This window comes from Anomaloglossus baeobatrachus, chromosome 7, assembly GCF_048569485.1.
Source record: "Anomaloglossus baeobatrachus isolate aAnoBae1 chromosome 7, aAnoBae1.hap1, whole genome shotgun sequence".
NCBI classification, from domain to species: domain Eukaryota; kingdom Metazoa; phylum Chordata; class Amphibia; order Anura; family Aromobatidae; genus Anomaloglossus; species Anomaloglossus baeobatrachus.
The window spans coordinates 69096445-69110108 of record NC_134359.1 but is presented as its reverse complement, the minus strand read 5'-3'; the positions used below and the strand labels follow the sequence as shown (position 1 = coordinate 69110108).

Below are 13664 nucleotides of genomic sequence, written 5' to 3'. Positions count from 1 at the left end.
CAACCAACATATTTTGCAACATTGCATGATGATTTACCCTCTATTAAGAGTTTGATAATCCTCTCCTTTGTTTCAATTGACATCTCTCGTGTTGGAGCCATGATTCATGTCAGTCCACTTGGTGCAACAGCTCTCCACGGTGTGATTACTCCTTTTTAGATGCAGACTAATGAGCAGATCTTATTTGATGCAGATGTTAGTTTTGGGAATGAAAATTTAAAGGGTGATTCCATAATTTTTCCCCCTGTTTGGTCTTGAAAATTAACCGTTACTGGCTAGCACATTATGTTTTCATGATTTTTTTTTTAGTGTTTCTTAAAGCCAGAAAGTTGCCATTTGAAATGACTTTAGTTTCATGCCATGTCTGTGATCTACTTTTTTTAAACAGAAGTTAACAACTGAGTGAACATTCTCAGAGCCAGGTGAGTCCATAATTTTTGCCAGGGGTTGTATTTCTCCCTAACAAACAGTGAATTAATCCACTTTAATTTGTAAGCTGATCGTTGTATTTTCTACTATTTACTACTATTCCATTTTGAGCCATGGGATGAAAAAAATCTTAATTTCAAGGTTTGTTTTTTTTTATGTCATTTTACTTCTACGCTCAGTGGGAAGTGTCAGGAGTGATGAAAGCGCTACAAATAATTTCATAATCATTTTATCATTATACTTTCATGTAGATCTCAAAATGGATCAGACTTCAAGCTGTTTCTTTCAAGTTTTAAGATGCTGAAATCTGCTTTGAAATACCTAGTTATCTTATGTTTGGGGGAAATGTTAAGTACCTTGCAGATAGTCTGGGAATGGCTTGTGAGTTAAATAGGTTGTAATATAATTGTAGCAAATAAAGAAATCTGCCCATCTTCTTACACTACATTATAGTAATTTGTGGCTGTTTTATGTAAAGTAATAAGTATAGGACCAGTTATGTGCTAAACTATTTTTTCATGTTTAAAGGGAACCTGTCATGTGAAAAACCTCTATTAACCTGAAGATATGGGGTTAATCTAACTCCCTGGGGCAACTGCACTAAGAGTCCTGTTGCTGGGAAGAGAATAACTGGAGTGTTCGGTTTTTAGTCGTAAATTCGTGACTGGCACAGTTTCAGACATTGCTCATTGCATAGTGAGTGGCAGCTGTAACCGCGCCCCCTGCACTGACTGGCAGCTGACTCAGCATTGTGTAAGGAGGTGGTCGGAGGACCAAGTATGTACAGAATTCCTCCTCCTGAAGATGTAACACCCATGGGGCAAGGGGTTAACTTTACTCGTCGCCGGGCCTGGTGATGTCGGGTTTGAGGATGTCGTGGGTGGCCCTACCAGGCTTCATGGCCCCTTGGTGTACAATAAATAAGGGGAGGGGGATGATGATAATGGAGGTTTGTCTCGTGATGACACCTGCAGTACGTGGCCAGGGAATAGCTGCCGCTGCTGTCGCTGTCCTCCGGGGCGGATGGTTATAGCAGCTAAGATGTTTCTGCTCCCCACAGGTGGAGCGGGCCCTGGGGAGGATGATGAGGGCTGTAGTGATGGCAGGCGCTAAAGCGCGGGGACACAGTCTCTGCATGTTCAAGGTTTCTTTACTCACAGTCCTGGTTTACTTGGGAGATGCCGGTCACCGCCGTGATGGGCCCCAGTCGATCCCAAGCAATTCGAGGTCACCGCTGGTGTTGCCACTGTGAGTCCTTTGTGGTCGGGGTCCTTCCAGTCCCTATGTGGAATGGGCTATGGATGTTTTCTGCACTTTCCGCAGACCCTGGAATCCCGTGTAGCTGTAAAGAAGCCGAGCCGAGCAGCCTGCTCCAAGCCGTGGGTCCTATGGCGCTCCCAGAAGTATAAAAGTAGAGAGAATGTGCTTGGACCAAATTCCCCACTGTGCTCCTCACCCCAAGCTATGCCCAGGCCTAACTAACTATGTGTAGAGAGCCTCCTTCCTTTTCCCCATGTGGTGCCCACCCCCCAGATAGTTGTCGTAGTGACCAGGAAAGTCCTATGCTTCATGATGGCCACCCCCCTATATACTCCAGGCCATCCTCCCGTTGCGAAAGCACCTGTTTTGTGTGTGAATGTGAGAAACACCAGCGATTAACCTGTCCTTACCCGGGATGAGTACTACATCTTAAGGGAGTGCCTCAGGGGTGCCACAAAGACACCGACCGAAATGTTCTTGCTAGTTGTAATTTAAGATTTAGAAGATTTTATGCTGTTATCGTATATGAGAACGTAGTGAGTGCGCCGAGGCCATCTAGTGGCATTGTATTGTATTGGATGTAAAGTACTGTCATATGTTTTAGGTGTAATGGGCAATGTTAGATGCAGGATTGGTAGAGTGGTTCACAGATGTAGCAGAGCTAGAAGAGTTGCTGGATAAATAGGGTTAGTGAAGTGCAGTAGGGCTGGGTAGCTCGGCCGCATTGTCACCATAGCTACATCAGGGGTTAAATATAGGTTTCACCCCTTGGAGGAGTTGTGTGCACTAGATTCCTGGGAAGTGGAAATTGTTCAGGGAGAGAAGAGATGGCTGCCTAAGGGGCAGGTCATGTGGTGTCGTTGGTGGATTGATCCTCCCTACGAGCAGACCTGTTGTTGGCAACCTGCTGGGCGACGTAGGGGGTTTTGCGGGTTCCATCAGGCACCAGGATGAGAAAGAGCAAGGCTGCTGGTAACATAGGGCACCTATAAGAAGTACAGCGTAGTGCTAGAGTGCACTGAAAGAGAGATAGAGAGAAACAAAACTGAGAGTAACCGGCAAAGAGAAACAAAACTGAAAGTAACTGTTTAAGAGAAGGAATGTAAAAAGGAATGTATCTTGTATGTGAACTCTGCTATCTTCAAAAGTTACAGTAAAACTCGGGTTGAGAAAAAGAGAAACCGGCTTTATCGTCTCCTGATTTTTTTCTTTTCTAAAAGTACAGAAGAAAGATGAGACAGGGTTACCTTGAAATGACAAGTAAGTGGACAAAGCCCAAAAGTTCACGGGCCCAATCACCTGCCAGTAGCAGGGGCCAGGAGGTCGCCCGACACCCTGACCACAACTACAGCGCCCCCTGTGTCCCTGTTTACAATTGCATCAGTAGAGAGTCGGATGTCAGTCAGTGCTGGGGGCGCGGTTATGTGCCTCCCCTGCAGCAGTCGAACTGCTCGGATTAGGGGTTGCTGTGGCTCGAGGGTCTCTGAACCCGAGGGCTTGCAGACACTCAAATTTAAAGGGGGTATTTACAGGGGATGAATGTTCGTGATGCCACCTGCGGGGGGCGGTAAACGGAAGTACCGCCACTGCAGAAGGGAGTACCGGGGCAGATGGTGTGGGGCAGCCAGGTAGAGAAGGCCCCAGACAATGGGGATCTGGTAAGTGGGTGGCTTGGCCTTGGGAAGCAGGTTGCAGGGGTCAGATTACTCACTGCAGTAGTCGTAGTACTGGATTAGGTGGTGTAAGAAGACACTCACACAGATGGTAAACCAAAGTCTCTAGGCACCGCGGTCTCTACGGGGGAAGCCTGTCCAAATCCCGCTCCCACTAGTGTCACTTGGTAAGTCTGGAGCCCTGCCTCTGTGCATAAATTGATTGACCGTTGTGGCCCCTTGGTTTGAAGCTTTCGGGGCCCCGATACCTGTGGGTATGGCAGCTGTGCTCTTGATGGCTGGCACTTGGGATTTCAGTGGGTTGTGTAGTTTGGAGAACCCTATCCCCCGCATTGTGCTGATGCCTTCAATCTCTGAGCTCTTGGGGAAAGTTCATAAAGAGACAATCCTCCACAGGTCAGTTATCAGGTTGCGTGAAGCTACTCCCTGATCTAGGGTCCAGTACCCTGCCGTGCTCGGTACTGATCCGGTTACTGGACTTCTGGTGCTGACTGTTCTCCAGAACTAAGACTGTTACACCCTCTCCAATACCCTGCGACCGGGTTACCGACTCCTGTGGTCCCCGACCACCGTCTGCGACCCAACCTGTTGCCTCCCTGGGAGCTCCAACTCCCTAGCTCCTCACTCTTTGAGGGCTAACTCTCGACCACCCTGTCTCCCCTCCCACCAGTCTGCCTGACCCATAGGTGGGCAGCCCTGCTCCAACCTGACCAACCCACTGGTGTGTCTGTAGAGGTCTGGTGTGAGGTGTGGTTGGGATTTGTAGTGCGGGTGGTAGTGACACTGTTGATGGGAACCTGGAACCATGGGGGGTAGCCCTGCAGCCTGGGGGACAGGATGCCAGGATGCAGTTCCCTGTAGCACCCTGATGTAGTCAGGGGCGCTACAGTTACATCAGCCACTCACTATGTACTGAGCGGTAACTGAAACTGCGTTGGCAGCGCCTCTAAGACTGAAAGCATGAGACTGCCAGGAGGAATAAAGTTAAATTCCTCCCGGTAGCCAGGCTCTAAGTATGGGTGCTGGGCATTTTTAGAACACTATTATCCTGCAAGATTAACTCCATATTTATAGGCTAATAGCTTTTTTTACTTGACAGAATCTATTTAAATGAAAGTGGATGTTCTATTTTAAACACCATTTACAATTCACATCAGAATCTCTTAATACCATAGTCCGGCTTCATTATAGAGGAAGAAGAGTGAAGTTTATGGAAATTCTGGTTCCCATTACATTATAGACACTAGCAAACCCAACAGACCCCCATACAGTGTGTTATATAGGTATTACAAGTTGATAATCTTGGGGTGGGTACATATTTACTTTTAACAGTCTTGAGAAAATTAGAGCAATAATTCAGAAAAAAAAATATTTATTTCAAGCCAAAATGTAGTGAGTAGAGATGAAGTTTGGTTCGGGCGGTTCAGCCGGACATTAAATAAAGTTCTGTTCTGGACCTGGACTTGACCTGAACCCCAATGGAAGTCACAAATTGGGCAGTTTGTGTCTCTGCCCACATGCAGCCAGCCATAAACAGAATACTTCTGGTGCTGGGAGGGTGGAGTTTTTCAAAAACATTTTGGGGTGCACAATACGGTCATACAATTCGGTCATGCTGTTGTTACCCCCAGTGCAAGCCGAACCAACACTGCAAGAGGCTCACATTGAGCCAAGCACTGATCGTACCTGAGAACAGCAATGGCTTGCATATGTCAAGTGCCCAAACTCCGAACCTGAACTCTTTTTTTTTTGGAAAGTCTTTTGCTATGAACACCAAACCTCATGTTTGCTCATATCTAATAGCAAGTTCCCAGTATTCTTTGCTTGAACTTGATTATGGACTTGTCTTTGGTGTATATCATACTAGACCACAATTCTGATGTGAACCTCATCCCTAATTCATGTTCAGAATTTTCCTCACTATTACAGACAGAAGAGGCCCCCGTGCAAGAATATTTGGGCCCTTTGTAGTCCCATAGCTCATCATAATGCATAATTCCACCTACTTTGGAGATGGTAGAGGCCCCTTACCTTTTGGGCCCCTGTACGGCTGCATAGGCCACACCAGTGGTTTGTCCGCCCCGATCCCAGTCCCAGGTTAATGGGGACAACTTTTGTAAAAAAAAAAATATTACCACTTTTGCCTATACTGTACCTTGTCCCACTGATATAGAAGTATAACGTTATGCTTTGGAAAGGATAAATCATCCAATCTTTTTAAAATATAATTCCAGTACCGTAATATAAATTCTCAATTATTGAAAAAAAATCCTGTTTTTATCACAATCCAGCATCATTTATAACCCAAAGAAATCCGGCAGTCATCTACGAGCTGTGAAGAGTCTACCTTGTGTTATTGCCGCGGCTGTTATCGGCGGTCACCGCATTCTTCATATATCTTCGGCAGGCTCTGCTTCTTGTCATAGTAAAGGCCATGATGATTACATTAGTGCTATGTAGTGTCTGAAATGTAGCTATGTGGAATATTGATGGGTTGGCACAACACACGATTACTGGCTGTGAAAATCAAACACTCGCCCTTATCCTGCAGATAAATAATGATATACATTTACCGAGTGGTGAGTCCATTGTTTGTTAAAGGGAAAACTGCACTTAAAAACAAACAGATTTTCACCTTATTTATTCTTTAAGGAAATGTGACATCATATTGTGAACTACTATTACTTAAATCATATTTTTATGCTAAATGTAATTTTTTAAAAATGTATATCTACTAAATATAAAAATGAGAATTTTCACACTAGTCACTGGGTTATTGTTTTTGTTATTACACTCCAATTGCTTTTTTTGTTTTAGAAAGTCCACATTTACATTAATCACAATAAACAGTCTCAGACACTATCTTTTGTACTAAAGCATCCAATGAGCACTGTGAAGGGAGGGGGAGCAGGTGTGCTGTGACATCACCTGTCCTGATTGGTGGATCTTCTGTTATCACTTATCAGCTGTGCATAGAGATTACCTGTTATTGTAAACTTTGATGAAATCTGTTCCTGATGTAAGTATGAGCCCTGTGACCGGCCGGTGTGAAAATTGCAAGATTACTAATTTTGTATTTTAAAGGGAACCTGTCACCAGATTTGTCCATATAAGCTGCAGCCACCACCAGTGAGCTCTTATACACAGCATTCTAGAATACTGAATATATGAGCCCACGAGGCCCTGTAGAACATAAAAAACATTTTTATTATACTTGACTATGGGGCTGTTCTGTCCGATGGGTGTCAACGCTTAGTACATATTCAGCATGCTGTAATCTCTTCTCTCTTTATAATGCATGCACCGTAATATAGCTGTGTTTCATAAAATGACTGTCTTAATTGTGAAGGTGACTTTTTTTCTTTAACCTCAATGTAAATGTCTTTTTTTTCTGGTGGTAATATTAATGTTTAAAGGGAATCTGTCACCAGGTTTTTGCTCTCCCATATGAGAGCAGCATAATGTAGAGACAGAGACCCTGATTCCAGCGATATGTCACTTACTGAGCTGTTTGCTGTCATTTTGATAAAATCAATGTTTTCTCTGCTGCAGATCCAGCAGTTATACAGTTTCATGAATATGCTGGACTACCTGGCAGCAGGGCAATAGTCCTCTAATGATAATCTCCTGCTGATTAAACAGTGCTTTTATTAAAACTACACTATGCAGACCAGTAAGTGACACATCGCTGGAATGTAGGGGTTCTCTGCCCCTACATTATGCTGCTGTCAAATTAGGTGGCAAAAACCTGGTGGCAGATTCCCTTTAAATGAGGTAAAGTATTATTTTTTAGCTTTTAAACTAAAATTCTATTTTTTATAATTTCCAACCCCAAAAATTATATATATTTTTTCTTTATTTATTTTCCTTTGTCTTTATAGTCTTTAGAAGACCAAGTATGGGATTTGTTATGTGAAGCAGACAAGACGGCAGAAGAAAATAAAGACCAAAGCCAAGTGTATGACGCTATGGCACTGACCCTAAAGGAAGCATGGGACGCCCTCATCCTGGTGCTGGAGAAAAGGAGGGATTTGTTGCAGATGACGGCAGAGTTCTTTGATTTTGCTCAACAGGTTTGTGGTAGACAATGTTAGGTGTAAAAAAATGATGTTTCATGGACCCAAAACAAACCATAATAAGGTAAATAGGTATAACTAAGCCCTGCAACGTAAGTCACAACAAGGTTCAATGACAGTGATGACCCTGCCCATGAGGGCTTACAATCTATGAGAGTGGGGGAGGGGACAGAAGGGGGGGTAGAAGCCACTGATAAGGCAGTATGGTGGCGGTAAGGTTATTGCAGGTTGAAGGTTTTCTTGAAGAGGTTGGTTTTCAGGTTGCAGTTAAAAAGAACCTGTCGGCTTCATCAGGGGCCAAAAAAAACACCACTACATCTTTATTGAACAGTTTACGCTCTCTTAACAACCACCATTTCGTGGCTTATATAATTTTGAATCTCCATAAAATCAGTTCTATACCTGAGCTTGCGATGTGTTAATTATTGGGTGACACAGGACTCGGCCAGCCATTACCACCAGGTGATTATCACATCTCACTGGTGGCTGAGACCATTAAGATGATAGCCAAGATGATGGTCTATAAAATGAAGCTTGACTAGAAGCTCAGTCAAAACTGAGATGTGAGCACGTGTGCCCTCAGTCAGTGGCTCCCAGTGATATACGGGACCACTCTACAGAAGCTACCCATGACTGTGCTCCAGGAGCGGCTTATCACCTATGAGGTGACCTTTAAGGTCCCGGCAATGTCTACTGTGAGAACTTTAGTATGTGTAAAACCAGGGGTGGGATTCAAATTTTTAACAACAGGTTCTCTGTAAACCCCACCCAGTTGAAAACCATACCCATTAAGTAACCACACCCATTTTGTTAACCACACCCATTTACACGCACTTTCCTAAACCAAAAAATACAAGTAATTTAAAGTAAAATCTCTTTCTCCTTCTTAGTCTCCTATACCATCACTCTCCTGTCCAGTACTAGTTGTTCCAGTCACTGTCAGTCTTATTGTATTAAATGGTTTTTCTACAATTTTTAAAAATTATTACTAAAGGAGCTCTGCTAAAATTGGAATGGACGACCTTCCCCATACAGATCTCATCCCAGGTGGTCTCTTTCCCCTGCAGATCCCATCCCATGTGGCTCCTTTTTCCTACAGATCCCATCCTATGTGGCTCCTTTCCCCCTACAGATCCCATCCCATTATGGCCTCTTTCTCCCTACAGATCCCATCCCATTATGGCCTCTTTCCCCCTACAGATCCCATCCCATTATGGCCTCTTTCCCCCTACAGATCCCATCCCATATGGCTCCTTTCCCTCTACAAATCCCATCCCATTATGGCCTCTTTTCCCTGCAGATCCCATCCCATTATGGCCTCTTTCCCCTGCAGATACCATCAAGGCTTCTTTTACCAGCAGATCTTATCCCATGTGCTAATTTTCCCCTGAAGATCCTGTCCCATATGGCTCCTTTTCCCATATAGTTCCCATCTTATGCGGCCTCCTCTCCCCATATAACTCCCATTTTATGTGGCCTCCTTTCCTCATATAGCTCCCATCTTATGCAGCCTCCTTTCCCGGTATAGCTCCCATCTTATGTGGCCTCCTCTCCCCTTATAGCTCCCATTTTATGTGGCCTCCTCTCCCCTTATAGCTCCCATCTTATGTGGCCTTTTCTCCCCATATAGTTCCCATCTTCATGTGGACCCTCTCCCTGCATCTTCGGCTCACTGAGCGCTTACCTGCTCCAAGCACCGGAGGCCTCTCCTCTGTCTTCCGTCCTCCGCGGCACTAGTCTCTAAGCACTCTGATGCTGACAGATGGCAGTAGGAGGAGCTACCTCCTCACACTGCCGTGACCCCTCTGCAGCGTCAGCGCATCGCTGCACACCGGGTCAGGAAGCAGACAGGCTCCACTAAACCCGGAAGTGCGGTGCGTAAGGAGGTACGGGGATCCATTAGTGTCTTAAAGACACTAACACAAGTGAATACAGGGAACCGGATTGCCAGAGCCGTTTCTTGCCGGTTCAGGGAACCGGCTGCTATTTTAACAACCAGTTCGCCCGGACAGAATCAGCTGAATCCCACCCCTCTGTAAAACTATTCCCAGTGCTACAAGGGTTGTAAGAAAATTAAAGGGAATGGATAGAGCCAAGGATATTCCTCTTTTTCTGCCCCTATATTGTGAGAATATAAAAAGTCCTAATTGATATTAGATGATGAAGATTTTTTCTTTCCAAGACTGTCTTCCTTTTCTCAATGACAGCAAACACCTTGATAATGGTGAGAAATAGAAACATTTCATTAAACATTGATTAGGAGTGTTCCCATCTTGTATAGTTATTAAAGTTCACTAGGTTATGCCATAACATTATAAATGGTGAGTTCTCACTTCTTGGATCCCAAACTATTATTGCCCTAGTTTCCTACACAGCTGGGTGGCCAAGGGCATAACAAGGCAAAGAAATAATGGAAACTGGTAATATTCCTCCATTATCATATATATAGGTGAGGGTCGCAGCAGTTGCCCTTTTACTACCTAGTAACCAATGGCACAATCTAGCCATATGCATAACTTAAAGGGATAGTCTTAAATATAGATGTTACTGGGATCTCCACGAATTGCTGCTCTATTCATGCTTATGGGATTGGCGAAGACCATCAAACTAGCCAGTCCCATTGGGAATGAATGACATTGTGGAACATATGATTGACCACCGTTCCATTCACATGGGTCTCTTCAAAGCCTTGGTTTTCAGGATTGGTGGAAGAACCAGCAGTCGGACCCCATTGATCTCAAAACCTTTCCCTATTTCAAGGATAGAGGATAACTTTCATACTTGAAAATTCCCCATTAAATCAGCATTATGAAAATATCCTCTTAAAACTATATTTGCAAAGGATTGGAAAACATATTAAACAACATTGTCACCCTTTTATATAATAAAAATATTGCAAACCCCGGTGATTGTGGATTAAGTAGTATACTAAGACCCCCTTCACACCTCTGTTTAAAAAATGAAGATTTTGCACTGTCCATAGTGACGTTCCGTGGGCCATCCATGTGTCACTGTGTATGGCATCAGTGGGCTGTCTGTGTGCTAACCGTGTGTCAACTGGATAGCACACAGACAACTTGTATTCTTACCTGTCCCTGTGCTGCTGTCTCCAGGTCTGCTGTTGCTTCAGTGCAGTGAATATTCATGAGTATAATGATCCGGAAGCAACAACAGTGCCGAAGACAGCAGCGCCGGAGACAGGTAAGTATAATTTTTTTTTTTAATGTGACATATGTTTTCTCTGGTACATGTCGCACTGATGTCAAAGGGGTCACATCAGTGTGCGGTGACTTGTCAAAACACGGAGGTGTGCACTAACCCATTGATATTAATTGGTCTATGTATGTCCTTGTCTCTGGTATGTGTTAAAACGGACGTCAAATGTACCGGCGACATGGACGTGTGAAGGAGGCCATAGGCTGTGTGCACATGATGAGATTTTGGTGACTTTTGACACTGCGCATTTTCACTGTGTCAAAAAAGCAGTATCTTACAGTTAAGAGCACAGTGAAAGGGACTTATAGAAATCTCCTGCCCATTGTTCTTTTGGTCTCAGCATAATCTGGCCTGCGGTGTATGTTTCAAATCCGCAACTTGTCAGTTTCCCTTGATACGCTGAGTTTTATGTGCAGATTTTTCCCATAGAATTGCAATAGATGCGGAAAATCCGCAAGTAAAAAATGCAAGTGTTTTTGGTGCATTTTTGCTGTGGAATTGGACCAAAGACACATGTATATAACACATGACTATATTGATAACGTTTTATCATAACGTCAAAGTCAAATACCAAAAAGTATCAAAAACAAAACCGCTTTATTTAAAAAAAGCAGAGTCAAAAATGAAATAAAAATGCATATAAAAAACGGACACAAAAACATAGTAAGTTATCTAATGTACATAATAGGTACAGAAAATCTGCAACATCAAAAACTAACCAAAAGCTCATCGTGGGAATGTAGCCTAAGGCTGTGTATACAGTGCTTTTTTATGCGTTTTTTTTGTTGTTCTTGCAGATTTGATGCAGCTTTGTCACAAATCTGCATGCCTATCCTTATGCCAGCAAAGTCAAAGAGAATTCTGAAGTGTTGTGTGCACATTGCTTATTTTTTCCTTGCAGATTTGGTGCAGAAAATAGTCTGTAGCATGTTATTTGTTGGTGCGTTTTTGCCTGCGTTTTTTAGTCCTTGAATCCATTGACTTCATTAATAAAAACTCATGATCACAAAAACGCACCAATATACACATGCATTATTTGGTGCGTTTTTCTCACAGAAGGTGCAGATTTGATGTAGAAAATTTCTGCATCAAATACTTAATGTGCGCATGTAGCCTACGTTTTTTGGTCGCCGCAAATTTTGTGCAAAATGCAATAACAGGCGATCGAAAAGTAGCATCTGCGCAAAAATAGTACCATTAAAAACACCATCTTGAGATGCAAAAAATAAGCCTTCACTGAGCCATAAAGCCCGAAAAATGAGAACGCTACGGTTCGCGGAAAATGGCTGAAAGTGCGCCACTTTTTTTGGACAAACTTCTGATTTTTTTTAACCCCTTAGATAACAGTAAACCTATACATGTTTGGAGTCAACAAGCTCGTACCGACCTGAGGCATCACACCGAAACATCAGTTTTACCATATAGTGAACACGGTGAATAAAATATCCCAAAAACCATCATGCAATCGCACTTTTTTTTTTGCAATTTTTCCGCACTTGGAATTTTTTCACCATTTTCCAGTACACTATATGGTAAAAAATCAGGTTTCATTTAAAAGTACAACTTGTCCTGCAAAAAACAAGCCTTCATATGGCAAGAGTGACAGAAAAATAAAAAAAGTTACAGCTCTCGTAAGAAGGGGAGCAAAAAAAAAAACAACAACGAAAAATTGTAAATCGGCCGGGGGGTGAAGGGATTAACTACCCAAAAGTTACACATATGAACTTGATGACCTTACAAACTTTCAGATAGGAAGTTTCAAAATCTGTTCCAGATCAAACGGAACAAAAAATTTCAACTTTATTCAAATGATTAAAATTCCATCATCTAAATAAAATAATATAACAAAAAAAATGTTTTGAACGCAACAGGCGTCCTTACTAGGGTTGATTGAATACTTCAATTATTCGGCTTCGCAGAAATTTTCCGAATACCTTGCCGCTATTCGACGCGCAATCTAAGTCTATGGGAAGCCCGAATAGTTCTGATTAGTTGTTATTCGGGTTTCCCATAGACTTAGGCGGGCTTTGCACACTACGACATCGCAGCTGCGATGTTGGTGGGGTCAAATTGAAAGTGACGCACATCCGGCAACGCTCTCGACATCGTAGTGTGTAAATCCTTTTTGATACGATTAACGAGCGCAAAAGCGTCATTATCGTATCATCGGTGTAGCGTCGGTCATTTCCATAATTTCGGAAGGATCGATGTTACGATGTTGTTCCTCATTCCTGCAGCAGCACACATCGCTGTGTGTGAAGCCGCAGGAGCGAGGAACATCTCCTACCTGCGTCCTGCGGCTCACGCCAGCTACGCGGAAGGACAGAGGTGGGCGGGATGTTTACATCCCGCTCATCTCCGCCCCTCTGCTTCTATTGGCCGCCTGCCGTGTGACATCGCTTTGACGCCGCACGACCCGCCCCCTTAATAAGGAGGCGAGTCGCCGGCCAGAGCAACGTCGCAGGGCAGGTAAGTGCATGTGAAGCTGCCGTAGCGATAATGTTCGCTGCAGCAGCTATCACAAGATATCGCAGCTACGACGGGGGCGGGGACTATCGTGCTCGGCATCGCAGCATCGGCTTGTGATGTCGTAGTGTGCAAAGTGCCCCTTACATTGTGCATCGAATATTCGTGAATAGTTGAAAAGCGGCGAGTTATTCGGAAAATTTTCGCGAAGCCGAATAATCGAAGTATTTGATTATCCCTCGTCCTTATGCTTTACTTACAATCCATAGCTTGTGCAATCCAGACTTTAAATCCATTATATTCTGGACTAGTGGATTAAAAAAAAACCTGTTTTGCTTCATACTACTTTGAACTCTATGTATTAGATTTGGAAAGATTTCAGGTTATAGATGGATCATTATAACAGTAGCTGGCATCAGCATGTGATAATACATGTAATTCACTTAATAAATATAACATACTGTCGGCTTGGAGCTTGGAACTTACTTAAGATTACAAGTTTTTGTGGATTTATTCTTGCTGGGAAAAACTGAATTCTCTATCA

General features: G+C 43.4%; 1 protein-coding gene across 5 annotated transcripts in view; it reads left to right on the top strand.

Annotated features, from left to right (window-relative positions):
- Positions 1-13664, top strand: part of CCDC141 (coiled-coil domain containing 141) — a 242401-nt gene that overhangs the window by 44714 nt on the left and 184023 nt on the right. For all 5 annotated transcript variants that reach the window (XM_075317398.1, XM_075317401.1, XM_075317396.1 and 2 more), the window contains exon 3: positions 7244-7435. In XM_075317398.1, the coding sequence (XP_075173513.1) occupies positions 7244-7435 (192 nt within the window). The remainder of the gene's footprint in view (positions 1-7243; positions 7436-13664) is intronic.